The sequence below is a fragment of the Martes martes genome (genome assembly GCF_963455335.1).
Source record: "Martes martes genome assembly, chromosome: 16".
NCBI classification, from domain to species: Eukaryota; Metazoa; Chordata; class Mammalia; order Carnivora; family Mustelidae; genus Martes; species Martes martes.
In genome coordinates, this window is record NC_137904.1 from 7,134,084 (window position 1) to 7,161,598 (window position 27,515).

The 27,515-nt window shown below is 57.0% G+C and overlaps 1 protein-coding gene across 1 annotated transcript; it reads left to right on the forward strand.

Annotated features, from left to right (window-relative positions):
* Positions 1–10,432: 10,432 nt before the first annotated feature.
* LOC308357104 (sialate:O-sulfotransferase 1-like) lies at positions 10,433–16,852 on the forward strand (the record flags this gene model as incomplete). The annotated part of the gene is given in 8 exon segments (XM_080826597.1): positions 10,433–10,543; positions 12,729–12,891; positions 13,341–13,454; positions 13,457–13,504; positions 15,312–15,619; positions 16,021–16,146; positions 16,461–16,830; positions 16,833–16,852. Coding segments are annotated over 8 exon segments (1,260 nt in total).
* Positions 16,853–27,515: the final 10,663 nt, after the last annotated feature.

Here is a 27,515-nt window from a genome sequence, read left to right on the forward strand (position 1 = left end):
CTTGAGATGGACTCAGTCTACTTATATTTTTATTAAGAGAATAAGAAGATTCAAAGATGGTTTTCAGAAATATAACGGTCTTGCTTTCTTCTCTCATTTGGTCCCAGGAAATTTGAAATCTAAACGACTTTGAATAGGAGATCTCAAATAATTATTTTCTGGAGTCTCTGTCATTTTAAAAGTACATGTGAAAAACCCCTCCCTGTGACTTTTAATCAATTTTTAATAAAAAGAAGCTACAAATAAAAGTATCAAAGATATCTTTTAATTTTTTTTCTTTTAAAATTTTTTAAGATTTTATTTATTTATTTGACAGACAGAGATCACAACTAGGCAGACAGGCAGGCAGAGAGAGAGGAGGAAGCAGGCTCCCTGCAGAGCAGAGAGCCCAATGTGGGGCTTGATCCCAGGACCCTGGGATCACGACCCAAACTGAAGGCAGAGGCTTTTAACCCACTGAGCCACCCAGGCGCACTTCTAAATTTTTTTTTACTCTTTTAAATTCTTAAGAATTTTTAAGTTGGTAAGTTTTATGAGATAAGATTTTGGTATATAATACTATACAACTTTTCTAGTTTTTTTTTTCTAACAAAATACTCACTTTGTTGAAAGAACTCATAGTTTTTTTCTTAGTTCAGTTGTTATATTTTCAAGACAACCTATATAATTAAAAATGCATGTTCTTGGACTAAAATGTCTGGAGAGTTAAGACAATATTTAAACTAATATTGTTGGCATATCCCTGTGTTTTAAATATCACTGATAACCAAATGAGATTATATTTACGTTTACAATATGTTGTAAGCATGCTTCAAAAAGAAAGTTATTGAAAACTTAGAAAAATACATCAAGTTTATTCACTGATCTACGGGTTTTTTTACATTACTTAGATTATTCCTTTGCTTTCTATTTCTCTGAAATAGAAATATAACAGAACTATTGGTTCTGTGTCTCCATTTCAGGCACAAAACCTCTGTAATTTCCAATGAGGATAGCAATAAAGGTTTCTTTTGTTATGTTAATGAGGTGGCTTTTGGACCTCACCTAGGAACTGGGGCTGGTTGGCAGTGGGGTCAGCTTGTGATTAGAGGCATGGACCCTTGAGCCCCACCAGCCAGACCTCTGCGGAAAGAAGACAGCTGGACATGACGATCAATGGGCAATAGTCAATTATGTAATCATTCATGCCTGTGAAATGAAACCTTCATAAAACAACATTTCTCATAACATCATGCATTTGTAAACCAGGCTTTGATTTTAGACTCTCTGTTTTAGCCAAACTAGCAAAAAGTGTGAGATTTTTGTTTTGTTTTTGTACATTCTCATATTTGGAATCATAAGGGTTCTATGCCCAATTCCACCACGGGTGTGGGAGGGGGTGTTCCACTCACCAACAGTTCTCTGACACCAGCTAGGTGTGCTACAATATAACTCAAATCTGACACTATCTATGTGGACGTAGATACCTGGAGATAGCAGGGGCTCAGTCCCACAAAACTGTCCCCCCAACCTCTGCCCCACCACACACATATCACACACTTCAGACAAGAATCACAAATCCGGGTTGTCACCTGTGCCTCCGACCGAACTATTCTAGGAATTATAGCCATTCCTGTTACGGCTACCACTGCGGGAATGGCCTTGCATCAGGCCGTACAAACCACCCAATTTGTGCAAAAATGGCACGAGAATGCTAGCAAGGCTTGGCATCCACAAACAGTCCTAGATCAAAGATTTCATGAAAGAGTCTCTGATTTAGAAGAAGCCGTGATATATATAGGAGAGAAGATCTTCCAAATATAAGGCTTCACCTTCTGTGTGATTAGAATGTTTCTTCCTTCTGTGTTACTCCCTAAACCTATAATGAATGAGAAATACCGTGGAACAAGATTTCACCATATTACTAGTCATTATGCTGGTAATTTAACTGTGGATATTAAACAGCTTCAAGATACTATTCAGGGCATTCCTCGCGATCCTTAAAATCAGTTCCAAGAGGGAGTTTCACCCAAAGGATTAATGATATTCTGTCTGATGTAAACCCCTTTGCTTGGATCCAAAAACTGGTCTTGGCATTATAGGTGGAATGATGACACTTTTTATTGCTATAATCTTTTTACGCTTAGTCCTCAGATGCTCACGGAAATCTTTCTGACGACGAGTGGTTAGAGAACTGGCAAAACGGATTTTGCTGCTTCTGCATTAACAAAAAGGGGGAAACGTAACCATCCCTCAGAATGACAGACTGCTTGAAATATCACTAATGAGGAATTGTACTGGTCACGCAAGCGTGCTTGGCGATGACCTTGAGAAAACCTGTACTAGCAGCAGGCCTCCGGTGGAGAGGAGGATACACGTCCTTGAAGCCCAGCAGCTGGGGATGCCCTGGTCACTGACCCCTGCCAGGGTCATTAAAGCCTGGTGTTAGAATAATCCCTTTATGTGCGCTTGCTCAACTGTCAATTCCACGCTGCTGGGCCAGGCACACCCTCCTCTGTTTACCTACAAGACTATGGTCGACAGAGGACTCCCATTCCCTCTGGTTGACCTACAAGACCCCTGACTAATGTATAACCTCCTCCTTTGTTGGTTGTTATCTTATATCTAAAAAATAACGGGACTGAGGAGTTTTTTGGGGTGACAGACCTTTCAGCTGTCATCCTTGCACCTTCCCTCTCACAGATGAGTTGTTTGCACCTCATTCTTCTCCCCAGGGCCATCAGGAAGCAGCACCCCAAATGCCTGGTAGAGGGAAGAGATGCACTGAGGGAGGCTGGTGCTTGTGTGAAGTGGGATGTCACTCAGCGTTCAGGAGGCTGCCACACCCTCAAGGCAAAGCTGTCCTCCTTTGCCTGAGCCACAATCTTTGATGCTACACCCATACTCTAGGCCAGGAGTGTCTTTCCATTGCCCCAGGGTTGTGAAGCAAAAAGATTCCGTGGGGTCCCCAGTGGGAGAGAAGCAGTGCTTCCAATAGGCAAGGGTGAGTCTCCCCATTTTGCCCTCCCCAGGCCAGTGTTCTCCCAGGCCCATCCCCGAAACTGAAAACCTACTCTCATTCCTCTCACTCTTCAAGGGTCCATCCTTCTAGCCCTACCCGCTCTGCTGGGCCACGGGAACCTGGAAATGATGGCGTCTGGCTTCCCATTCCAGCACCCATTCGAGTTCCAACTTTTGCACACTTGACCCACAAAGGAGACTCAGGACAGCTATGCAAAGAAACTAGAACAAGGCTTTAATTAATAAAATAAATACTCCCTAAAGGTTCTGGGAAGAACATGGGGAGAGGGGAGGGGAAACCTGTGGGCAGCGGCAGGAGTCCCGGGTGCTGTGGGACTGGAGGCTGAAGGGACACGGATCTCCGTGTATTGTCCCAAGGCCCGTGGCCCCTGGGATCACGGACAAGGGCTCAAGCCCCCACCTTCCCTCAAAATTTTGGGTCAGGGATTGGGAAGTTTCCCCAATGTTGGCTGGCTGGCTGGGAGCCCGGTTTTGCTCTAGGCCCGCCAAGGTCGGGGCTCGATTTGTGTCTCCCATTCCACACTCTTCTGGCACCGGTGTCACCTGGGAGGAAGTGCAACACCGGCTGCTTCTCCCGGAAGCGATTGGCTCAGCCGAGCCTCTGCCTCTTGGGCCCCCAGGGAGTGGGATCTGATGTGGAGGAAGATGGCTTGTTCCACCGCGCGGCGCTTTTGCGTCTCATCAAGGGCTGGGCAACGGATGAGGGGGTCTTGGGGGCAAGGCTGCTCTGGGCCGTGCTGACCAGCGAGGTGGGGCCGCTAGGAAGAGAGGCCAGGACACCCCCGCCCCCGCCGGCGGCCTTGCTGGCAGTGCTGCAGCCACCTGAGCTGGACCTCTGCTTGGTCGGGTGCCTGGGGATGTGACTGGAGGGAGGGGCCCTCAGGGCTCCCGACACAGCGTGGTTCGTCGTGCTGGCTCCAGCGGTCCCCGACAGGGTGCTCTGACGTGGGCGGCCCCCTGTGTTCGGGCCCAGGCTTGCCCTGGAGCCCTGTGTGCCACTTGGGGCCCTGCTCGTTCCTGCTGTGATGCTGAGAGCCCCAAAGCTGGAGCACAGATCTGCAACATCATCTCCTCTCCGCAAACCTGGGGGTGCTGCCGAAAGCCCCATGCTGATGGGGGCCGGCATTGTGCTGCCAGCTGGGGGGCGGGGCTGCTGGCTGTTGGGCCCAGCATGGGACACGGCGCCGGGCACCTGGGGGGCGGCTGCCAAGCCAGGGGCAGCGGCTGCACCAGGGGCGAATACAGCAGTGGAGGTAACCGAACCTGGCTGGGCACTGGCACGGGTGCCCCGGGAGGCAGATGCGGGTAAGGGAACCACATAACCCGCCTGGGGGCCGCTGCCCAAGGATAGCTGGGCTAGAGCTGCGCTCAGGGCCTGGAGTGGGTCTGGAGCCTGAGCTGCCGGCTGTCCATGCTGGGGAGAGCTGTGAAGGGTGCCGGCTCCGGGCCACTGCCCACCAACAGCCCCGAATGGGGCCTGGGCAGTGGGTCCCGGGTTACCACTACTCCCGGGCAGTGCAGGCAGGCCTGGGGGGACGGTGACTGAGGCCCTGCGCTTTCTGGAGAACATGGAGAGGGCCTGGGTAGGTGGCAAGGAGCTCCCACTGCAGCCAGGGTGAGACCCCAAGAGGAGAGGCTGCGAAGGTGGGGAGCAGCCCATGGGGGTGACCTGGGTGTCAGAGGCTGGCAGGGGAGCAGCCACTGCAGCAGACGGGGCCAAGGCACTGGATGGCGAAGTTGGGCCACAGCTGCAGGTGGTCTCTGTGTCCCCTCGGAGAGCATCTAGGATGCGCTGGAGAGCAGCTCTCTTTTCCTGGTCCAGGTCCTCAGCGGTCACTCGAAACCCTGGATCAGGGGGTGAAGGCAGCCTCAGAGGCTCCCCTCGCCTGTGTGGCAGCAGACAAACCCTGCGTTTTCGGGGCCTGGAACAGTCAGCTGGGGACGAGCAGTTCCTCTGCGTTGCCTTCTGCCCGGTGGTGGTATCGGCATCCTTCTCCAGCTGGTTCTTCTTCTGAGAAAGTGCAGGCACTCCCGCGGGACACAAGGGGCTCTCTTGGCTGGCTTTTTTGGGGGACCTCGGGGGCCGCGAGGCCTGACTTGTGGCCAGACCCCTCCTCCTCTGCACCGGGTGGCAGTCCCTGGTGGAACTATAGGAACTGGTGATGGCATTTCGAGTGGGACAGGAGCTCCGATGGGAGCTGGGGGACTTCTTCCTGCATGGGTCTTCCGAGCTCTCTTGCCGGGGGACGGCTGTCTGCAGAGGCCCAGGCCTGGGCACAAAGGAAGAGAGGCCTCCCCGGACCCCCAGCGGCCTAAATGCCCCCTGTGGGGCCCCAGCGCCTTTAGGGTCTTTTCTGTGAGTCACTTGCCCCTCTGGATGTGCAGGGTTTTCCTCTACCTGTGCCGTGCCTTTGCCGCTCTCTCTGGGGTCTCTGCATACCCTCTCCCCCGTGGGGACATCGTGGACATTCCTGGGTTCTGAGGGCGGCAGCCCGGTGACGACCCGCTTCTGCAGCACACAGGGGGGGACCGTGTCCACGATGGACTCGCAGCGGCAGTGGCAGGACACCTGTGATCCAGGAGCCGAGAGCATCGCCTTCACCCGGGAGCCCCACCTGCAGAAAGAGGCGAGGAGCCCCAGAAGAAAGCGCCGGGTCTCCAGGATCAAGGAGTACCTTCTGCAACCTCCTAGGACTGAGCGCGGTTGCCACCTCGCAGGGTACTTGGTGGACCGCCTGCGAGTGGACCCCGGGGCGTGGACCACCGGTAGAGCCCTGGGCGCCAAGAGTAGTCCGTGGCCACAGTGAGCGGGGTGGGGGCGGACCAGCCCTCCTGGCAGGTGCGGACCCCGCAGAGCCGGGGGCTGGGGGGAGGGGCACGTCCTGCTCAAGGAGGTGCCCATAGAGCAGTCCGGTAAGGCCAGATGCTGAGGATAGCGAACTAGGCTCGCAGCGCTCTCCTTCAGCTGCCAAGTCGCGGCAGAAGGCCTAGAGCACAATGGGGGCCTGTTGCCGGGACACAGCTTTGGAACCTGGAACCTGAGGAATGAGCGCGTGTGCAGGAACCCCTGTGCACGTGCACAGCTTCTGTTGGGCCGCCGCCCAGTGCATGAATCAGGCCTGCAGGAAGGGTCGACTCCCTCGTTCCCCACCCTCGGGGGTTCACAGATCTCTCAGGGCTTGAAGGCTGAACTGAGGAAGAGGAATGGGGGTGCAGAGGGTGCCAGTTATCTCCCCTGGCTACCTCTGGGTGGGAACAAGGGAGACTTCACTTTTCACTGTACATCCTCTAGACCATATTTTGTTTTTAAGCTTTTAATTTTAAAATTAAATTTTAATTTTAAATTAAAATTTAAATGTGGGGCTCCATTGTCCCATCAAGGCATTTCTCAAGGCATTGAGCCCAATGTGGGGCTCAGACTTACAACTCTAAGACCCAGTCACAGGTTCCTCTGCCGAGCCAGTCAGGCGCCCCTAGACTATAAACTTTCATGAGGGAAACATGTTTTTGAAAACACTCTTTCTTCCTATCTTGTATCCCGGCTACCCTGATCGCAGGAGGCCCCATGGAGCCCAGCAGCACAATAGGAAATGTTGTGTCAGGTGTGGACCTCAAAACTAACTATGCAGTCATTCCTTCCATCATTTCCCAAAAGTTCCATTCATTTTTGTGCAAACTTGGAATTCTCCTGAAGACAGGCAAGCATTCTCCTAGAGCAGTAGGATGTATGTCTCTTGCGTTTCAGAAATCCCCAGTGTCCCTGCCTTCCAACGGGGCTTCAGGGTTGCCATGAGCCCACCCTCCCAAGGCAGGGGGTGTCCTTGCACGGACTCCCCAGCTGAGGCTGGTCACAGCAGGACGGAACCTGCCCAGCTGCTGAGGTCCACCTGTGGCAGCTGTGCCCTTGGCCTGAGGCTCCTCTGCGGGCCACTTGCTGTCCACGCCTAGAGCGGTCCTGCGGGAGGACTGGAAACTCGTCCACCATCTGTGGATACTTTGTAGGGTCCTTGCAAAGTGATAGCTCAGATCCCTTGTGCGAGCAGGGGAATCTACACAGTTCCTGGTACTGAAACCTGGGATTTTCCTTACCAATATTTCAGCACTTCTGAAACCTCCCAGAAGTGGAAAAGGCAGGATCTGGAAGTCTAAACATACACAGCACGCCTCCTGTGATACAGACCAACAGAGATTACTGCTCATGTCCGCTGAAAGTTGTGCAGGTAGTTAAAAGCTAGAAAAGGCAGACACAAAGCAATTTTATATCAGTAATAGAGGACATGTGTATCATTTGATATATTAGACAGCACAGTGCAGAGTAATGAGGAAATGAGCTGTTGCTACATTTCACAAATATGACCTTGAATGAACAAGCCAGAAATGAAAAAGGACCTAACGTGTTTCTGCATCACTGTTGCAGCTTTGATTCCTCCTGTTTGTTTCCTAACTTTGCATTCATCGACATTCCGGCACAATAGCAAATAACATTGGTGGAAACAGACGTTATTGCCCCTTAGCTAATTTTAAAGGAAACACTTCTTTGTAATTTCTCTGTTTAAAGAGACACGGGCTCCTGGTGGCTCAGTCTTTTAAACACCTGACTTAGGCTCAGATCATGATCTCAGTGTCCTGGGCTCGAGCCCCAGTCATCACGCTCCCTGCTTGGCGGGGAGTATGCCTCTCTGTCTCCCTGTATCCCTCTCCCCTTCTCATGCGTGCTCTCTCAATCTTTCTCTCTCCAATAAATAAAATCTTTAAAAAAAAAAAAAAGAAAGAAAAGAAAGAGAAACACGAATGACCTTTTTCCTATGGGCCAGTCTATTCCTTCCTATTCAGGAGTCTTAAAATTTTTAAGATGTGTTCATAACTATCTCACATTACATTTGAGATGGCAGCTCTCTTTTTGCACATTAAATGCTAATTAATACATGTCCAGTTGTTGCCCGCAGTTGGGTGAAGAAGCCATGTTCCTGGTGGCAATTGTCAATTGTGATAACTAGTTGAGACGTACTTTGATCACTTCCCTTTCAAATATCATTCTCTCTGAACACTACATGTATTTTTGTGAATGCAGAATTTAGTAAATAATGCAATATACATGGAGAAAATAAGCTTAAAATTGGTCATTTCAGTAAGATATTCCTTCTGTATTCTTATTTATATGATTCAATCTGACTCCACTGGATCTTTAGTAAAATTAATTTTGAGTGAGTTTTGGTTATTTTTCCACCCTGGTTTGAATAACTTAGCCATGTCCTCAGATATCTCATTGTTGAGAAATATCATGGTAAAAACAAAAGGCTTGGTGTGTTCCTTGAAGACGTGTGGACCTGCTGCAGGTCCTGGAGTTCGGTCAGTCAAGCAAATGCACAAGAACCAAAGAGGCAGGAAAGCCTGCAGCGGCTTCCCAGTCCCAGATCAAGGAACACAGTCTAGTGACTAGTGTTTTGCTGCCCTCTTCTGGTTCGCGTTGGAAGCCCTTGTTTAGACACATTCCAAGAACGCGGCTTTAGGATACAATTTTTGTCAAAATCTCCCATCCCACAAAATCAGCAAAAATAAAATAAATAAAAATATGAAACGTTTGATGTATATGCACTTCGTCAAATATTCAAAAAGCAGGAAGTATTCTGATCCCATAGAAGATTTCAGATCTACACTGTTCTGCTCTTCCTGCCGTTTGAACTTGATCAAAACTCTGCAACATTTCATCCAGAATGTAAGATTCTCAATGAATAGCGGCGTTCAGTAGTGACTCCTCTTGGGGGAGCAGCTTCCCCTGGCCATTTGCTGAACAGATCGCCTCAGTGGCAAGCCCTCCTAGTCGCAAAGGCAGAAAGCACGCAACATGGGGCGCGTCCAAACACAATTCAAGCTGACAAAGTCTTCATATTCCAAATGCTTGTTACATGATCTTGTCTGGGAAGGCACAGAGATTTTCAGCCCCGAAACCAGAGAATGTCCACCTGGTTCAGGCAAAAGCACACGCACAGAGGGGACACACACAAGAACAGACAAAGAGAAACACAGCCAGGATGACACAAGCTGCTGGACCAGGCAGCCCACACTGTCCCAGAACACACGCATGGCCCGAATAGTTACTTGTTTCCACCTGAACAATCAAAGTGGCATTGACTCTGTGTTGCCTTCCCTCTCCCTCTCTCTCTCTCTGTCTCTCTCTCGGCAGGATATTCTCCTGCACTGGGCATTTCCCCATTGGGTGAGGGGGACTCTATGTAGATGTGAGGACCCAGAGCGCGCCCTCGTTGTCCAGGCACCACCAAAGCAGAGAGTGGAGAGAACAGAGTGGATACAGAGCTGCTGAGAGACACCCAGGCCTATGACCCAAGCCCTGATCTGTTGTTTAAATGCACATTCTTATTTCCCGTCTGTAAGAGTGCACCCAGCTCTTTTCTGGTCCATCTCCCCAAAGCCCACGAGTACAGACATAGGGATTATCACCCTTGAGCCATTTCAGCCAAGAGCCAATCAACACCTTCTAGTACTTGTCGAGAGGACCAGGAGGGGAGTCATTACTATGACAAGGTCACTTTCTCTAACTCAAGGATAAAGTTTAAGAAGCAGAAATCAAAATGTCCTTTAAGTCAGAAGTCCTGCCAGTTAAATTGTTCAATAATTATGCATTTTAATGGAAATACAGTCAATAGAAACCTCAATTCATAATCCATGCCCATTTTCTTCCTTCTATGAGGCTTGAAGTGTATGCTTTTCCTGTCATCACCCGAGGGGCTGGAAATTGTCCTGTGTTTTCAGAATCCAGTTCTGTTCTGTTGTAAATAAAACCGCACTGATGTCCGCACTACCCCGCGCGCCAGCGCACCTGGATCTTGACAGTTTCATCGACTCGAGGAAGTGGAGGGGCTCATGTCCCTGGTGGGGTGCAACCCCTACCAGGGGTGGCCACTGGTAGAGGGACACTTCCTTCTGGGACCCGGTCCTGCCGGCACTTTTGAGGACACAGCAGACAGAGCCCAGACGTGTGGGGCAAACGGACGCCCCGTGGTGTGTCTGCACGTGGACCACAGCTGCAGGTTCCTCCACGGGGATCCAGCGTGGGCACGTGGATTTCTGAGGGAAGGGAAAGTCTGCACCGAGGGATCCTGTTTCCAGTACGTTCTAGGGTAACTGGACGACCACGGAGCACAAGCCGGAGCCTCGGCTGACCACGGGAGGAAAGGGGACCCAGTGATTCCCACGGGCAGAACCCGAGGGCTCAGCAAAGGGACGGGGTCTCGTGGGGGTGGGAAGGGTGTGGTGGTGTGAACCGGGGTGGCTAGTGAAGGCCTCTCAGGGAAAGGGGCTTGAATAAGTGGGGGAGGTCTGGGGGCAGGACATTCCAGGCAGAGAGAACAGCAGGTGCAAAGGTCCTGAGCTCTGCATGTGCCAGTGGTGCATGGCCAACGACCGTAAGGACCCCAGTGTAGAAGGTCACCGCAACTGCCCGAACAAAGTGCCACAGATAGGGGCTCGCACTTCTCGGGGCTCTGGAAACCAGAAGGCCAAGGTGGGGTGTCGTTGGGCTGGTTACTTCTCAGGCCTCATGGGCTCACAGACGGGCGTCTCGTGACTTTGTGTTCATAGGGTCGTCTGCGTGTGTGTGTCCGAATCTCTTTTTATGACCACACTAGTCGGATTGGCTCATACCCACCATGGCCCCATTTTAACTGAATGACATCTTTAGAGACCCTGTCTCCGAGTATAGCTGCATCCTGATGTGGGGGTCGGACATGGGCTTGGGACAGAGGCCGCGTGGTACAGGGAGATGGCTGGGGGCTCCGCCGGTGCGGCTTCATGGCCTGGTCCAGGCCCCAGCCCTAAATGCCAGTGCGGGCCCCGCTGCGGAGCCCGAGGGTGGGCTGGTGGGGGGCTGGGCTGCTGTGGCCATGGGCAGGTCTGACAGGTGCAGTGGGGGTGGGACTTCCGACCTTCCAGGCATGGGGACCTTGGAGAGGAGCCTACGGGCAGAGTGTCAAACCCTCAGGTCCCCCAAGCATGGGGGGGCAGTGGAGTCCTAAGAGATGAGAAGGGGCTTGCAGACAGGGAAACTGAGGCACGGAGGTGTCAGGGTCAGTGTGGGGATCTGACGGGCTACATGCCTGCTTCTTCCTCTCTGGTCCCTATGTCCAGGAAGCCCAGACACCCTGAGCTACTACCTCCCCCGTCCTCCATCCTCCGAAAATCCCTGTCTCGAGCCTTGTCCAGAAAAAGCATGGGGACCAGGGCTCTGGTCCCAGGGGAGAAGACAAGCTGGTGAGGAGGCCGGAGGGAAGCCGGGTCCTCCATCTCTCCCAAGCCAGCAGCCGAAGGACTTGTCTGTTTTATAGAGACTAGCATTCTGGATGGGGCTCCCGGGCTGTTTTAGGGCTTTTCCTGCATGGGGGGGGGCTCGGTGCTATAGCAGCGATGGGCATGGGTGGTGGGGGTGCACAGGGGTGTGTGCTGGGGGTGCATGGGGGTACGTGATGAATACACACAGGGGTGTGTGGTGGTTGGGTGCACAGGGGTGCATGGTGGGGGTGTGCAGTGTCAGAACAGCACAGGGTCTAGGCTTCTGTCCCCACGCGGCAGCTCAGCCCTCAGAGGTACCGGGCTGGGACCCCAGGAGCTCCCGGCAGGGGTGCAGCTGCCCGTGGGTGTCCAGGAGGAGGAGGGAGGTGGGGAGAGGCTCTGGTGGGGGTGCACAGCACTGGGGGGCACAGACCTGAACACAGGAGCCCCCCCCCCGCCGCCGCAGGCTCTTCATCGCCCCCCTCCCAACCACCATGGCTGGGACTGGCCCAGCGACTTTCTAAGCACGGAAATCCTCACTTTGCCAAGCCACACTCAGAAAACGCTTTTGATTTTTCTTTTCTTTATTTATACGAGATTTTTGCTGTGAGCAAAAAATAGAAAGGTCTGTGTGGCACTGCCTTGGCCTCCCGCCTCCCTCCCTGCCACCTCCCTCCCTGCATTTCCATTTGCAAGAGGTACGGGCAGGCAGGGATGATGGGGCTGGGTACCCTGGAGCACCCACACATGTCGTGCCCCGTCCTGGGCTGCCCTTATAAAGGACATGCGAAGTGGGTTTGATTGCCCATGTTCGGTGGTGAAGGGCAGAGAGGCTCAGCACCTTGCCCGAGGTCACCCAGCACCCAGCGGTCTCCTCTGTGGGGTCAGAGGGAGCAGGGAACGAACCCCACAGAGGCGACCAGGGAGGCCAGGAGACGGCTTCACCATGAGGTGTTGCCCTGCCCCTAATCCTGGCAGGGCCGGCAGGGACTTCGGGAATGTCCTGGCCTGCACCCCCTGCCCCCCGCAGCTGGGTTGGGCTGGTCTCCTCCCCAGGGAGCCCCAGCGGGAACGCCAGAGGTCCCTTCGGGCTCACGGCCAGTGGGCCCACAACGCAGTATGTGTGCTCACCTGTCCCATCCTGACCCTTGCACACACTGGCTCCTGCAGACGCCCCTGCGCCAGGTGCCTGGTCCTCCCTGTGCTCCCTCCGGCCCCCCAGTGTTAGCCCCGGGCCTGGCTCACACTGACTGTTGTCGGGTCTCCGACCCGCTCTGAGCTCCTGGGGACAGAAGTCACCTCCCGTGCGCCGTGCCTCCCCTGGGCTGGCACGGGAAGGATGGGCACCATCCATGCTGACAGGAGCCGGGAGGCCTGGCCCCAGTGGGCACCCCACATGCTTCTCCCTCCTCGCTCCCCAGCAGGAGTTCCCCCTGGCCATCCTGCGGGGCTGGGAGTGCTACTGTGCTTACCCCACGCCTCAGTTCAGCCTCCGGGACGTGGTGGACAGTGCGCTGTGTGGCCAGGAACCCAAGGCACAGAGGCTGGCCGAGTACTGCGAGGTCTACCAGACGCCCGTGCAGGGTGAGTTCGGTGCCTGGGGCATGAGGCGTGCGGGGCCCTCCCCGCCATGTCTGCCACGTGTGCTCTCCGGGCATTTGGAGAGACCAGTGTGGCCGCGTGCGGCCCGGGGTGGGGAGGGGAGGCCACCATCGTCCCTGGAGGCTGGACACGGGACACACCTGGCCTTTCCCTGAGCCTGGGGATGGAGGTGCTTTGAGGAACAGCAGGACACCCGCAAGGCGGGGCCCCACCACCCTCGGGCAGAATCTGGAATGTTCTGTGCTGTTTGGGAGCCAGGGCTTGCTGCCCGGGCCGTGGGAGGCCTCGTCATCCCCAGAGCTCTCTCTGGGCACAGGCCTGGGCAGCCAACCCCTCCCCCTGGGCCTGCCTCGGTTCCCCATCGGTGAAGCAGGAGACTGGGGGCGGTGGGTCCGGGTGGGGCGGTCGGTGGTCAGCCTCTGGCCTTTCAGACACTCGCTGCACGGATCGGCGGTTCCTGCCCACCAAGGCCAAGGTGTTTGTGGCTCTGTCGAGCTTCCCGGGAGCCGGGAACACGTGGGCGCCGCACCTCATTGAGCACACCACCGCTTCTACACGGGGAGCTTCTACTTCCACGGGACCCTGTGCAACAAGGGTGAGCGAGGGCCACAGGGCCTGGAGTCCCGGGGGAACCAGCATTGCAAACACATTCCCAGCCGTGTGGCCAGCCCGGGACTCGGGACATCCCTTCTGGTGGCTTGTGCTCCCACGCTACGAGCACTTTCTGAATTTCCCTTTGTTGACAGAACCCGCAGTAATTCTGTGAGACGTCACCGGCTCATTTGTTTGATTTTCTGTGAGGCCAGAAGGAGCTCCTAAAAACGCTGTGTTTTTGAAGATAGGTGCAAACCCCTCCAGAGTTGTGTGGCCCCTAGTCTCCCCCTGCAGAAGCGAGAGGCCTCCCTGTGCTGAGTAGGACCGAGAACCCCAGCCAAGCGAGGGGCTGTCGGTCTGCCATCAGATGTCACCCCCGTGCGTCCAGATTCCTGACCGGACTATGGTTTAGGAAGAGAAACCCAGGTCCACAGCGTCCTGAGCTTGGTGGGGGCTCTGGTCTGCTGGGAGAAGCCAAGAAAGCTGGTGGCTGATCCTTATGCCCTGTTACTGGCACCCCCAGGGGGGTGGCCGGATGACCTGTTCCAGGGTCCTGCCTGCTGTGGCCTGGCACCCGTGGAGTCCCGTGGCACGGGCTGCTGGCCACCTGCTGTCTAGAGGACCATAGCCGTCTGCACAGCTGGTGGTCTTGGTCTGCAAGTGGCCCGGGGGCCCAGTGGCTGGAGTGGCCACGTGTGACAGCCCTGGAGGTTCCCCCTGTGTGGCTTATGGGACTGGCGCGGGGTGGTTGCTGGCCTCTGCACCGACCCCCTAGTGACAGGCAAGGGCACTCGGTCTGTCCTGGGCGACTGTGGCCTATGGGACACACAGAGCGGCCGCTGTGGGGACAGCCCACAGTGCACAGAAGGCACCACAGATCTTGGGGTGCTGGCAACCCGATCCCGATCCTCATCCCGTGTTTACAGCCCGTGGTCTGGCTCCTCCTTCCCTCGTCCCCCGTGCTGGGCAGTAGGAGCCCCGGCGAAGGCTGACGGTTGTTAAGCCTGGGGCAGACATCTGTTTGAACTGTGTTGGGTTCCAGGAGGCAAACCTGACTCAGAGGAGCCTTGTTTCCCAGCATCAAAGAACCTGGCCCTGCCTGCAGCATCTTTGCGTGCCACCCCCACCACCACACTCACGAAGTAGGTGGTGTTGGGGCTCCTTGCTGTCCCTTAAGAGCCCAGGAGACACTCAAGCTCGTTTATGGAGCATGGGTCCCCGGCTGGCGGACCCCGGATCTGTTGGGAAGTGGCCGGAGTCTAGGTTCTGGGGCATCCCTCCAGGGGTCCTTCTGTGACATCTGGCTGCACCCCTTGACCGGCCCCCTACTCCTAGTTCCTGGGAGGCCCTGTGCTCCGTGGGACCGCACATGGAGCCCCTCCATCCCCAGCATAAAGGCCACCGCTGAATGAGCCCACAGCGTCTTGCTGACCCACATGTGACTGTTACAGGTGGGGAGGGCTGGGACCTCGCCACAGGACCCCGGGGCCCACTGCCGGGCCGGGGCTGGAAGCCCGGCATCACAGGGACACCTGCACCAGGTGTCCAGAGCCCCATGCTGCCCTGTGATCCTGGCAGATGTCCTGCCCACTCTGAGCCACGCCTGCGGCCAGGACTCCCCCTCGGGTTGTCGATGACGCTCACGGGAAATCACCGTGCAGACGCCCACACACACGTGCCTACAGGGTGTAGAGGGGCGTCAGGGCCCTGCCGCCAGACTTGTGGGGTCTCCTGGAGGTACGCTCAGCTCTGCCTGCTGCCACGACGGGGTCCATCACTGTCCTCAGCAGCCCCTGTCTCCCCCGCAGGGTTCAAGGGCGAGAAGGACCACTGGCGCAGCCGGCACACCATCTGCATGAAGACCCACGAGAGCGGCCGCAGGGAGATCCAGATGTTCGACTCGGCCATCCTGCTGATCCAGAACCCGTACAGGTCTCTGGTAACCGAGTTCAACGGCAAGTGTGCCGGGCACCTGGGCTACGCGGCCAACCAAAACTGGAAGAGCAAAGGTAGGAAGAAGGGCGTGGGGGAGGCCAGGCAGCTCTTCTCCTGTGCAGACACCGTCTCCGGCCCTCCCCAGGCTCAGCTGCTCCCCGGCAGTGTGGCCGGGACACGGGTCCGGGGGGCGAGTGTTGGGACACTGAGCGATCATAGGGCAGCAGGGCTGTCAGGCAGGCAGGCCTGTCTCCGCAGACCCTGCCCCAGCAGACGTCCCCATCCCCACCCTGCCCCTTGCTGGCGCCCCAGGTGCAGGAGGCTGAGCTCTGGTCCCTCCTCAGCTCCCAGGGGCCTCAGTTTACCCACCCAAGACACCAGAGCAGTCCCTGTCTGAGGGTGGTGGTGAAAACCAGGGAAAGCGAAGGGTTCCCATGCCATCCGAGGTGGCAGGATGGTCACAGGCTGTTTGTTGATATTGACACCGTCCCCACCAAGACAAGAGCCCCAACATGTCTTAATTTGCCAGGACAGAGCTCTCACGGATAGATCCTCCCCGAACATTGCCCGGCTGTCCGGCAGCGTCATGGGGTGGACTGGCCACCCCTGTGGGACGTGGTCCGCATCAGGCAGGGACCTCGCTCACTTAGCTTCAGGCCTGTGCCCGTCCTCACGGTGCCCCAGCTCGTCCCCGTCACCCAGGGCAAGGTGAGCATGGATGAGGGTCACCCCGTCTCCCACCTGTGATGAACACCACTGTGCCGCGTGGGCCCCGTGGCTCTCCCTGCCCCGGCGTGGGCCCTGAGGGCAGGGAGCTCACCATCCAAGAGAGAGGGAACCAGCTCTCTCCATGCACGCCACATCTGTCCTCGTGTGGGGCTGCACAGCCACTGATGCAGACGTGGCCCGGTGACCCAGGCTGGCCCCGAGGTGCTGCTCTTACTGCCCACGGGTCGTCAGGAGGGCCTGGTCCGAGGGGCTGCTAGCTCTGTTCTCCCACCTCCCCGGCTCCCCACCCACAGCGCCCAGGAGGTGGGCTGACCTGTGCGTCTCTCCCCGCTGAGTGGCCAGACTTCGTGCGCAGCTACGCCGCCTGGTGGTCCTCGAATGTGCTGGACCAGCTGCGATTCGGCAAGGGGCTGCTGGTGGTGCACGAGGAGGAGCTGTGCCACAGCCTGCTACCCACGCTGAGGGAGATGGTGGCCTTCCTCATTGTGTCCGTGAGCGAGGAGTGGCTGCTGTGCGTGGAGAAAAACAAGGAGGGCAGCTTCCGAAGGCGCGGCCGGCCCCTGCACCATCCCAAGCCCTTCACCCCCAGGATGAGGGCGCTGATCCACGGCTACATCTGGACGGTGGACAAGGCACTGCGCGACCACGGAGGGCCAGGCTTCCCAGAGAGTATGTGCCCAGATGAACGCCGGGCTGCTCCGCCCGCGCCGCCTGGACACTGCTCCACAGGGCCCGGCTGCCGGAGCCGCTGCAGGAACCCTGCGCTCACAGACCCGCTGCATGCGCCGCTGCACGCTTGCAGGGACCCGCTCGGACTTGACAACGCTGGCCCGCGCGTGCACGCTGGGCTCCCGGTGCGGCTCTCCTGCTTCCCGCTGCAGGCTTGCTGGCCGGGGTCCTTGCCCCCTAGTGCGGGGCTGAGTGGGCGTCAGTGCTGTGGGCAGCGAGTACCGCGGTGTGGACGTGAGCTCACGGAGGCTGCTGGACCCTGTGACCCTAAATGGCACATCTGACGCCCTGTGAACAGCTGGGGTATGGCCACCAGGCTCCCGGGTCCACAGCCCTGCATCGCCCTTCTCCGTAGACCGGCTGGCAGTGCAGAGTGGAGCCTCCCCTGACCCCATGCTGCACATGACCTCAGGACCTGCCACAGCTCTGTGCACCCCCCACGACCCCATCCAACATCAGCACTCCGTGGAGGGTTCCCCTTGCCTGGCCCTTTCATCTCATGTCCTAGAGGCAGGGTGTGGGGCAACGGGGCATGGGGCAGGGAAGGGCTGGCCTCCGGGGGCTGCACATGGGGAAACCCAGGAGGGATGGGTCTTGGTGTCACTTGGACCGGTGGCCCCACCCATCTTGGTCATGTCCCCCATCCACACAACCATCGGGGGAGGGACCACGGCCAAATCCTCTGAGTTTACACCCCCACCCCACCCCCCCACCCCCACTGCCGGGTCCCTGGGCCTCGTTGACACACCCTCTGTCTCTGTGGGAGCCTGCTGTCTTTCCCACTCATTCACCCCGGAGCAAGGGACCTCACGAGCGCAGTGGGTTGCTGTGTGCTAGCTGGCTGGCGGCTGGGGGGAGCGGTAGGAAAGCCACCCACCCCAGCTTACAGCCTCAGGGGGCAGAGGAGGGGTGGTCACAGAGGGGAAGAAACCCAGTAGCAGAGGACTGTGCATGCCATGCAGGCTCAGGGGCACCCTACGGGCTGGTCTGGAGGGATCTGTAGGAATTACCCCAGCAGAGCCGAGGGAAGGACCTTGAGGCAGAGAGAACAGTGTGTGCAAAGGCTCAGGGGCTTGGAGAACAGGGGGATTGGTTGTGGGGCATGTGCATCTGAGTTTCTGCAGCTGGGGGCGGAGTGGGTGGGTGAGGACAGAGGTGGGAACACAGAGAGGGACCATCCTCAGCCACCTGGCACTCAGCCTGGAGGGACAGAGCTCCCTTCAGAGGTACCTCGGGTTCAAAATGAGGCCGCGCTACCAGGTCTCCAGTGTGTGTGTGGGAGGGTGGGTTGGACCCCTGCCAGGTGGATGATGGTGTGTGGGCCCCTCGACAGCTTCTTCAGTCTTGGAGTGATGGTGGCAGGGCCCCTTGGTCTGCCCTCCTGCAGCCTGAGCCAAACTGTGCCAGGGGAAGAAAACGGGGTGAGAGATTTGGGGAAACCAGCATTGGAACGTCCTGACCCTGTACTCCCCCTCGGGCCTGGGAAGCCGAGAGCCACTGTGGTGAGAGCTGGTGGGGTGGAGGGCCCGGCGGGCTGCCCTTCCTCGGAGGGAGGCCTCCACACCTGTCCCGCCAAACCCACGGTGGTGCTGAGCCTGTCCTGGGCCATCCCACAGCCGCTCTCCGCTTAACGCTGGCAACACTTATTGGCATGGCCCCGGCTCTGAGATTCAGGCTGGGAAGGTCCCTGACGAAACTGTTTCTCTGGAGTCGTAGGAAGAGGTGAGGCCTGCCAGGAGGCCCCACCTGCCGTGCACCCAAGGGTCCCCGCACCCCCCGAAGCAAGCCTAGAGTCTCGATGGGATGGAGAGCTGGATGCTGGCTGCCTCCTGAGCCTGGCTCCCAGCTCTGGCCCTCACTCTTCCCGGCCCCCCGTGTGACTTCGGGGAGAAGACCCAGACCCCAGGGAGGCTGGGAAGGGCAGAGCCGTGGCTGGAGGGCCAGGCCCACTGACCCTTGGGCCTCCCACCCTCCTGCCCAACCTGGAATCAGGACAGCATCAGCCAGACCCCCTGGTAGATGGTCCATTTCCTGCTGCAGGTCCGCAGAGATCTCCCTTCCTTCCCCGGGGGAGAGCCAGCTGCTGTGATGGCCTTGTGGTTTACAGGGCACCTCAGCCAGACCTGCGATGAGTAGAAAGATGGGGTCAGTGTCACGCTGAGTCAGTCCACATGGTCGGGCGCCCTACAGGGGGCTGGTGCTCCTGGGTGTCTGATGAGCAAGGGCATGCAAAGGCCCTGTGGTGGCTGGTTCTTCTTGTGGGAGAGCCTGGAGGCACGGCTCTGGCTGTCCGTTTGTGCAAGTGAGGCCTCCCGGAGCTCTCAGCTTCTCCATCAAGTGGCTGCTGCCCCAAGCAGCCAGGGCGCAAAAGCCAGTGTGAATCCGGGGGAGGATTGTGACAAACCCCACTTCTGCAGATTCCAGCTTTAACAGGGAGGCCATGAAATCACACAGACCTGCGTTAAGACGTGTAATTTCCATGGTTTTCATCTCCCGTTGTGGACCCATTTGGAAACACCAAAATATATAATTTTAAAAAACTAAAACACATTTCTGATAATCCCAGTGATGTGTAAATGAAACAGAAGAATAGGCTTCCAGACCCCGGGAAGAAAGCTGCTTAATTCCGTGAGCATGTTGTAACAAAGCCTCTTGCAGCTAAAGTTAGATCCCGAGTGCATGAATGTGTGATAATGTTTGCACAGCAGAATTCACTTTCCCCTTAAAACATGGCAGGAGCTCCTTGGTTCCTGGGGGGCCCTCAGCGGGGTGATGGGAGTGCTGGCGGGGGGGAGGGGGTTTCATGGCTGCAAGAATGCTTGGGGCAGAGGTGTATCTCCTGCAACTGGAAGCTCTCCAGGGCTGTTGCAGTGTGGTTTGTGGGGGTCTAGTGGGAATCTGATGGGTCTCGGCCCCCACTGCTCACTGTTCCCACCAGGACCAGGAGGCCTGAATGAGGACGAAATGGAGTGGAAGGCAGAGCTCCAGCCGGTCAGGGCCGTGCCCCCTATTCCCACCCCCGTTTCCCTCCCCAGCAGCCCTGGTCTCTGGGTGGGGCTATTTAAGGTCATTGTTATCTCCAGGGTGGGGCCCCAGCTGGGCGAAGCCGGCGGCTCCTTCCATCTCTCTGGCTACAGAGGGTTCGGGGACGGTTGCATGAGCTATGGCGGCGTGGCCGGAGGGCATCTCAGGACATTGGGAAGCACGTGCACTGCTGGTGGGAGGGGAGGCAGCAGTCCTGGGCCTGCAGAGGGGCCCACCCTCAGGTGTCACCGATTCTACCACGGGGACGGTCAGAGGGCACAAGGAGTCAGGAACGTGGCGTCGTTACATATACTCAAGACTGGCCTGCGATCACCCTGCCTCTGGGCGGGTTTGTTACACGAGCCAATCAACCCCCCTTCTTGTTCACCTCGGCTTCAGTTGGGCTTCTCTTCCTTGTCGGCCGTGGGCTTGGCGCCACGTCGCCTCCGTGGCTGCTGCAGGCGGGGGCCGAGCTTTGGCCCAGTTCAAGCTGGCGGGCCAGGGACGGAGCGTCTTTCCAACAGAGCCCTTGTCCCGTGGGCGCCTCTGTGAGGAAGAGATCTAGCTTCTGGGCTGAGCGGGTCCAAGCGCCAACCCTCTGCTTCACGGATAAGGGACCCGGGACTCCCCGGAGGTCACACTTGAGGGACAAGCGCTCAGAGCGAGGGCGAGAGCATGGCTCCTTCCACGAAACCACCGGCTGCCCTTCTGCTTCGACCCCTATAACTCTCAGGTGTCGGTGCAGACGGGGCAGGTGTGCCCACCCAGCTCGTCTGGAAGTGACCCCGTTAATCTCACTGCCAGATCTCTGCCGGAATGCACTTTGGTGGGCGCCCGAGGTCGGCGCCGAGGGCCAGGACTTGAAGACCTGACTTCGAGGAGCAGGGAGAGGGACCGTGCCGTGCCGGGGTGTTCGTGCTCTCTCCCAGGTGTCCCAGATGGAAGAGGGTCCTGTCCCCCCACCCAGGGGGCTCACGGATAAGTTTGGGATGCTCACCCACAGGACAAGCGGGTGCTCCCTCCCATCGCACGCCAGCCCTCCTGACCACAGACAGCCAGTCACCTGGACGTTGGCGTCAGGTCACTCTCTGATCTCTTCCCCATTGTCTGAGCCCCACACCCGGCCGACCCGGTGACCCACGCCCACCTCACAAGCAGGACCCCTGTCCCCTGCCAACCCAGTGACTCACACCCACCTCGCAGGCAGGGCCCCTGTCCCCTGCCGACCAGGTGACCCACGCCCGCCTCGCAGGCAGGCAGGACCCCTGTCCTCTGCTGACACGGTGACACGGTGACCCATGCCTGCCTCACAGGGCTCCCTGCACCTGGCCGACAGTGCTACTGGCCGAAGTTGAGATCACATCCCACCATCAGCAGCTGGGCTGCTTGCCTTTGCCACGTGACGAATTACCACGAACCCAGCAGCTCGAGCCAACCCCCAGGCACCCTCCCCTGGCTCCCATGGGTTGGGCGTCTAGGTGGACCTCCCTGGGCCGCCCGCCATCGAGGTGGTGTTAGCGGTCTGTGTTCCCACTGGAGGCCTGACTGGGGCATGTCCGTACCCAGGCTCCCCCACACTGTTGGCAGAACTGAGTTTCTATGGTTGTAGGACAGAGACCCTCAGTCCCTCCAATCCACACTTGGTCCTGACATGCGGGCCTCTCGCAGGAAAGTCGCTGCAGAGCGGCTGCTGGCAGGAGGGTCCCAAGTCTATTATGTGATCCCAGGAAGGCCATCCAGTCACCGTTGCCACATCCCATGGGACAGAACCCCACTCGGGGATGGGGGTCCCACGAAAGCACGAGCCCCAGGAGTTGGGGATCCCTGCGGACCAAGTCGGGGTCTGACGGTCACAACACCAATGTGGGAAAAGTCTGGAAATCCATACTTTCTGCTCCCCTGCCCCGCTGGTCTGCACTGACTATGGGGGGTGTTTGAGGATATCATCCAGGGCCCCAGCTACACTCGTGTCCCCAAGAGTCGGGGCCGAGTTCCCAGTCCACACTGGCCACTCGGCACTCCTTTTTAGTTAATCTTGCACAGCACACAGTGGGACTTTCAGTATCTGGACTTGTCTAGTTTTAAGACGCCATTAACTATTTTTGGGATGAATGTTGCCCCTCCCTCCAACATCTTTCTCGAATTCCTCTCGCTGGCACACGGACTCCAAAGCCCAGCTGCATCTGGGAGCACACAGCAGGCGGTTTCCCACACGTGCTCTCTTGATCCCACCACGAAGGTCCTGCACTTTGGTCTTAAAAAATGATCATTTGCTCTCCCCTGGGTACAGTTCCCATTAACCCACCTGCCCATTTCCATAATTACATGTTTTTTTTTTTAATTCCTGGAACTTCTTATTAATTTTTATCACGGTCTGCCCCGGTTTTGTGGATGGTGCCCTTTCAGGTCTGCCGGCGGACATTAAATGCACTCAGTGCTGTTAACTCTATTTCCTCGGCTGTTAGTTTCTCTCGTTGTCGGGTTTGTGGTCTCTTTGGCAGTTCTGGTCCTCATCGGAGTGTCGGCGGCTCTGCGTTCATTCCAGGAGAGGAGGATGGTGCCCAGTCAACCTTCCTGGCAGGCCCAGGTTTGGGACCTCAGCCAATGACCCCGTGAATCATGCCTGGGCCACCTCCTGCTCCCCGATTCCACCGACTCCCGGTGGGACATGCCTGCCTTTCTGAGGCACGAGCCCGGCTGTGTGCTGAGCGCTCACCACCTCTGACCTTCTCATCAGTTTGCCGCTTCTCAGTGTTTGTCGTTGCCGTCCCTTCCCCGCCTTCCTGCCCATGTCGCCATCTGCGTCCGATTCAGGGAAGGAAAAGTTGAGTGAGTGCTTCCCTAACCAGCTTCCATGAGAACCAGATGCCTGATCACAAAGACTGGATCAGTTGACCTACGAGTGTCGCCAGGAGATGCTGTGTGACTTTGGGCTAGCATCTTCTCCTCTCTGAATCTCAAGTTCTTTATTAGGAAAAAAAAAAAAAACAAAAACCCTGAGAAATTTGAAAGAAGAGCTGTCTAAGACCTCACCCGTCTTGGCTGTCTGACAGTTCTGCTGAGGCCGTCCACACAATCTGGGGAAAAAGCATCACCTTTGTACCTGCTCCAAACACTGACCTCACCAGGGACATGGTAACAGCCAGACCTTCACTCGAGAGCCCAGTCTCTGTCAGGCCTTCCCCAAAACAGACAGTGCCATGGAAAACACACCAAAAAACCCTCTTAAATCAGGTTTTGTGTGTTCCTTCCATTCTTCATGTTTTAAGTTGGATAAATAATCACCATTTTCAATTCACTTGAAAGCTCTATTTACACGTTTACTTCACTGGATTTTTTAAACCCGTGGGGACAGGGACAGTGCTATATTTTGTATGGACCTTCCTACCCTCTGCTACTGGCACAGGACTCGCAGGCCGGAGGTACAGCAACTATCAGGGGAAGGAAGTAGGGATGCACGAAATTCCTAAACCCACTGCTTTTCAAGTTTTCCAGGAAAGCAACCACTGCCTCACGCTTCCTGTTTGTGAGCTGGTGCGGGGACAGAGCTGATGACACCTGTGAGCCCCCCTCCCCCACGTGCTGAGATGCTGGGGGACAAAAGTGAGCTATGGGAGCCGCACAGCAGGCAGGACGAGGGGGACGAACAGCAGTGCCGAGCTCTCCGGGGAGTTGTCCGAATGGAAGACACACATTCTTGGTCGGCCTGTGTCCCGTTTGCAAAACCGGAGATAAAGCCGTGGGTTTTGTCCAAAGTCCTTTGGTGGATGGTCGGAAAGATGGTCTAAGGGCATCGGCCGACCTTTGCCCCCTGTTCTGCTGCTCGGTACCTAACACTGAGCCCCAAACCGACACCAATGCTCTTTCTTCTAAACGGAAACCTCCCTTTCAGCACAGGCCCCGAGGTGTAAACGGAGACGCCCCCTTCTCCTGCGGGCAGCACGAGGACCAGTGTTTGGTTATGTAAGGAGGAGAGGGAAGGCCGTGGTGGGGCCCCCAGACCATGCATACACGCTCATCCGTGGGGAGGATCGGGCTTCTCTCCCAGGCCCGCCATCCAGATGAGGGGACAAGGAGGGGGAAACACAGGGAGGAGCACCCCTGCCCCGCCAGCAAACATCTCTGTCACTGATTCTTCGCCACACAGCCACCACCCCAAATCAGCCATAACTCAGAGCCACGGACTCAGAGTCCGTGTGGGCTGGGAATCCAGGCACGGCCTCCGTGGGTCCTATGGCTCACAGACCCTCTGGAGATGGCGACTGGGAATTGGCCGGGCCACATGCTCCTCGGGGGCTCCCCCCTGAGCCTCTCTCCCTGCCGTGGGCAGGACTCCTCGAACGCGAGGGCAGAGGACCTCCCCGTCAGCCCCTCAGCCGCGCAGCTCAGCCTGACGAGGGGAGGAGGGTACAGGGACTGAGCCCCCTTTGGGAACCGCACTCCTGCATTGCAGTCCCCGCACATCTGACCACGGGAGCTCCCTGCCCCTGCCCTGCAGAAGGTGGCCTCCAGCATCCTTCCTGTGGGCTCTGCCCTCCGACCGTGTATGCGCCAACAACCGTCTGTCCCCACACGCAGCCTGGGAGGGAGCCCTCGAGGCTGGGAGACTCCGGCCCCACAGGGCTCTCCATGTAGCCCCAGTCTCCCCTCCGCCGTGGCCACGTTAACCTCTGTTAGGTAACCAAGGGCTCGGCTCTCCGTGGGAGACCTTCACGGTCACCTTTCTGCCAGCCAGTCACCTCCGACAGGCACAAAGTCTAATGGAACATGTTCAAACCGAGGAAGCCAAAGGCTCCCCACTTTCACCACCACAACATCACTCCACCCGACCACCTGCTGCATCACACGCGGTCTCCACGGGACCCAGGGCGCAGAGTGTGACCTTCAGGGAAACTGTCCATGTCCTCTCCCTTGCCTCATTAGCATGTAATTCCAGGACAGATTTCCAGATACATGGAAGGGGGAACAGATTGTGGCACAGGAGCCAAAGGCAGTGGGACCGTCCCCGAAGCCACTGAGTCTGGGGGCTGATGTGTCTGGCTCCAGCTGGGTCCCCCACACTCAGGGCACTTACAAGGACTCATCCTGACCACGAGTGCCGGCTCTCAGGACCCTGTGCTCGGATCCCCTCCCTGTCTCTGTCCCTTGTCCGAAGGCTGAGCTGTTACACATTCCTGGGCCCTGAAGAGGATGTTTGATGCACACACCCAGGAGTCCTCCAATCTGATGGAAGTGAGAACCTCACGGTGCAGATTCCCCAGTGCAGACGAGCCCCAGGAAGAAGGGATCGAGGGAGCCTCCTCTGCTCTTTCCAGGGCCACATTCTTCTCCATGAGCCTCTTGGCTGTGTCCCATGTGAATGCCCCGCTGGGACACCTCTGGCCTGTCTGAATCCCAGAGGTCACCGGCCCTCGGACGTGGGCAATGAGAAAACTCGGAGGTGCCAAGAGCCCAGCCACCCTGGGATCTGGGGGCTCCAGCATCCGTGCAGGACAGGGTAGCGAGGCTGACACCTGCTCTGACCCACCACCTTGTCTCCCTGACCTGAGCCCAGCTGTTGGGTTCTCTGTGTCCAGCACTTGGACTGAAATGCACCAGGCTGTCTGCTTGGTGTGTGTGGGGGGGGGGGACCATGGTCGTGGGGTCTGTGGAGCAAGGATTGGCATCCCATGCAGAGAGGAGGAGGGCTGGGGGAAGAGCCCCCACGTGGTGGCTGCAAGTCCCTTATCACAATGATGGCCCAAACCCAAGGCAGGAATTGTGCCCCTCGTCACTTTTCTTACACAGTTCTCCTCCCCGTGTGAACTCGGGGGCTTACTTTCTTTCCTACTTGGCATTACATTCCGAGTATGTCCTCATTTTGTAGTATCTTTTTAACATTGTCTTTTCCCCCTTCCCCGTCCAGCCCCTGCCGTGGCCCCAGGGCTCACGGCTGAGGACGGAATTTTCCATCTTTCAGGTCCCCACTCAATGATATGCTGTGGGCTGTGGGGAGGGTGCAGAATATCCTCCAGCAAGGACCTCCAACGAGCGGCACGTACGCCCCGCTGGCACCAGGGAAACATCCAACGTTTTACCTCGTCTGTTTGAATCCTCCTGCTTCGGTCTGTCTATCCCATGCTTGTAATATTTGTATATGCACATGAAAATCTATGCTTTGGAGGTGTGCGCTGACACCCCGTGAGCAGTCAGCAGTCCTCCAAGGCCATGGGGCTAAGGAAGTGGGAGGGACTTTGTCCACGATTCCCCGCTGGCTGGAGACGCTGTTTGTGGCTGGGGCCACTGCTGGCCTCATGCAACAAGGGCTGCTCGGTACGAACGCTTACATATGAGTGCTTTTAGGTCTGTAGGACCCAAGCGTAAAAGCTGGCTCAGGGGATAGGTGGCATCCTAATCCTGACGGATGTTGGTGGCCTCCTCTCCAAAAAGCCATAGCCATCCACACCCGCCCCAGAACATATGAAATTCTGGTGTCCCTGCATCTTCCTGGACCTCGCAGAGTCTCATCTTCTCAAAGTTTTGCCGATCCAGTGGGTGGATTGGGAAGTGGCCCCATGTGAAGCGGTACCTTTGTGGGTAAGTTGGGGCATCTGGCAAGATGAGCCCTTGTGCTCCTGATTCTCCAGGTGTCTGTTCTCAGAACTCACCTGCCACAGATTCGCCTTCAGTGCCTCCCTGACCCCGAGAGTCGTGGAGGAGCAGCAGAAACCCACACATCGGGGGCCCGGGAGAAAGAAAGCCGAACGCCATCATCATCTCGACAACACTGCTCAGCTTGTAAAAACCATGCGTGCCAGATCCCTGTGATTTCATCCAGAACAAAAAAAAAGGAGCAGCATGTAATAGTTCCAAGATGAGCATATTTGTAGTAAATATTTTAAGATCAATGGCTGCATGAAATGCATTTCCTGGGAGTTTCACTAAAATGGCTCTGTATTAAAAGTGCCATTTCAATAAATATTCATGGGGAAATCCATTGATGTGTTTTACCACTTACAGCGAAAACTTCAAAGGTCCTGGAAGAAAAGACATAGGATGCGAGCATTGCCTACTTGGGAGAGAGGTGGTAAAAACTGCTTGAAACCCTCCCGGGCAGGAGCTGCATGTCCCATGTCCCATCCAGCCCACCTGTGGCAGGGCCCGCTGGCGAGAAGGGCTGTGGGAGCAGGGGTGGTGGGAGACGGGAGCAGGTGCGTGAGCCTCTTCGGGCTCCGAAGCCCCCCACTCCCCCACAGCTGCCATTTGAGGAGCACCTGCTGTGTGCCCCACAGTGCATCCCATTCATTTGTGCTGGCCCTGGGTCCTCACAGCCACGGCCAGTGCCATGGAGCTCCCACAGTGACAGGGACACCGTGTCTTGGGAAAGTTAAGTGATCTGTCTCAGTGTCACAGAGCAAGTTCACGTGGGCCCCATCACTCCCTCCTTACCTCCGTTTCCCGCGTGTGGTTCCTCTGGGTTTCCAGGAGCTGCTGAGGCAGTGAGGACAGGAGGAAGCCCGGCACGGGGCCAGAGGCCCCCTGCGTCACGTCCCCTTCCTCGCAGTCCCTGGCAAGCCCAGTTGGCTGCCTGCTCTGGACGAGAGGCCTCCAAGCTC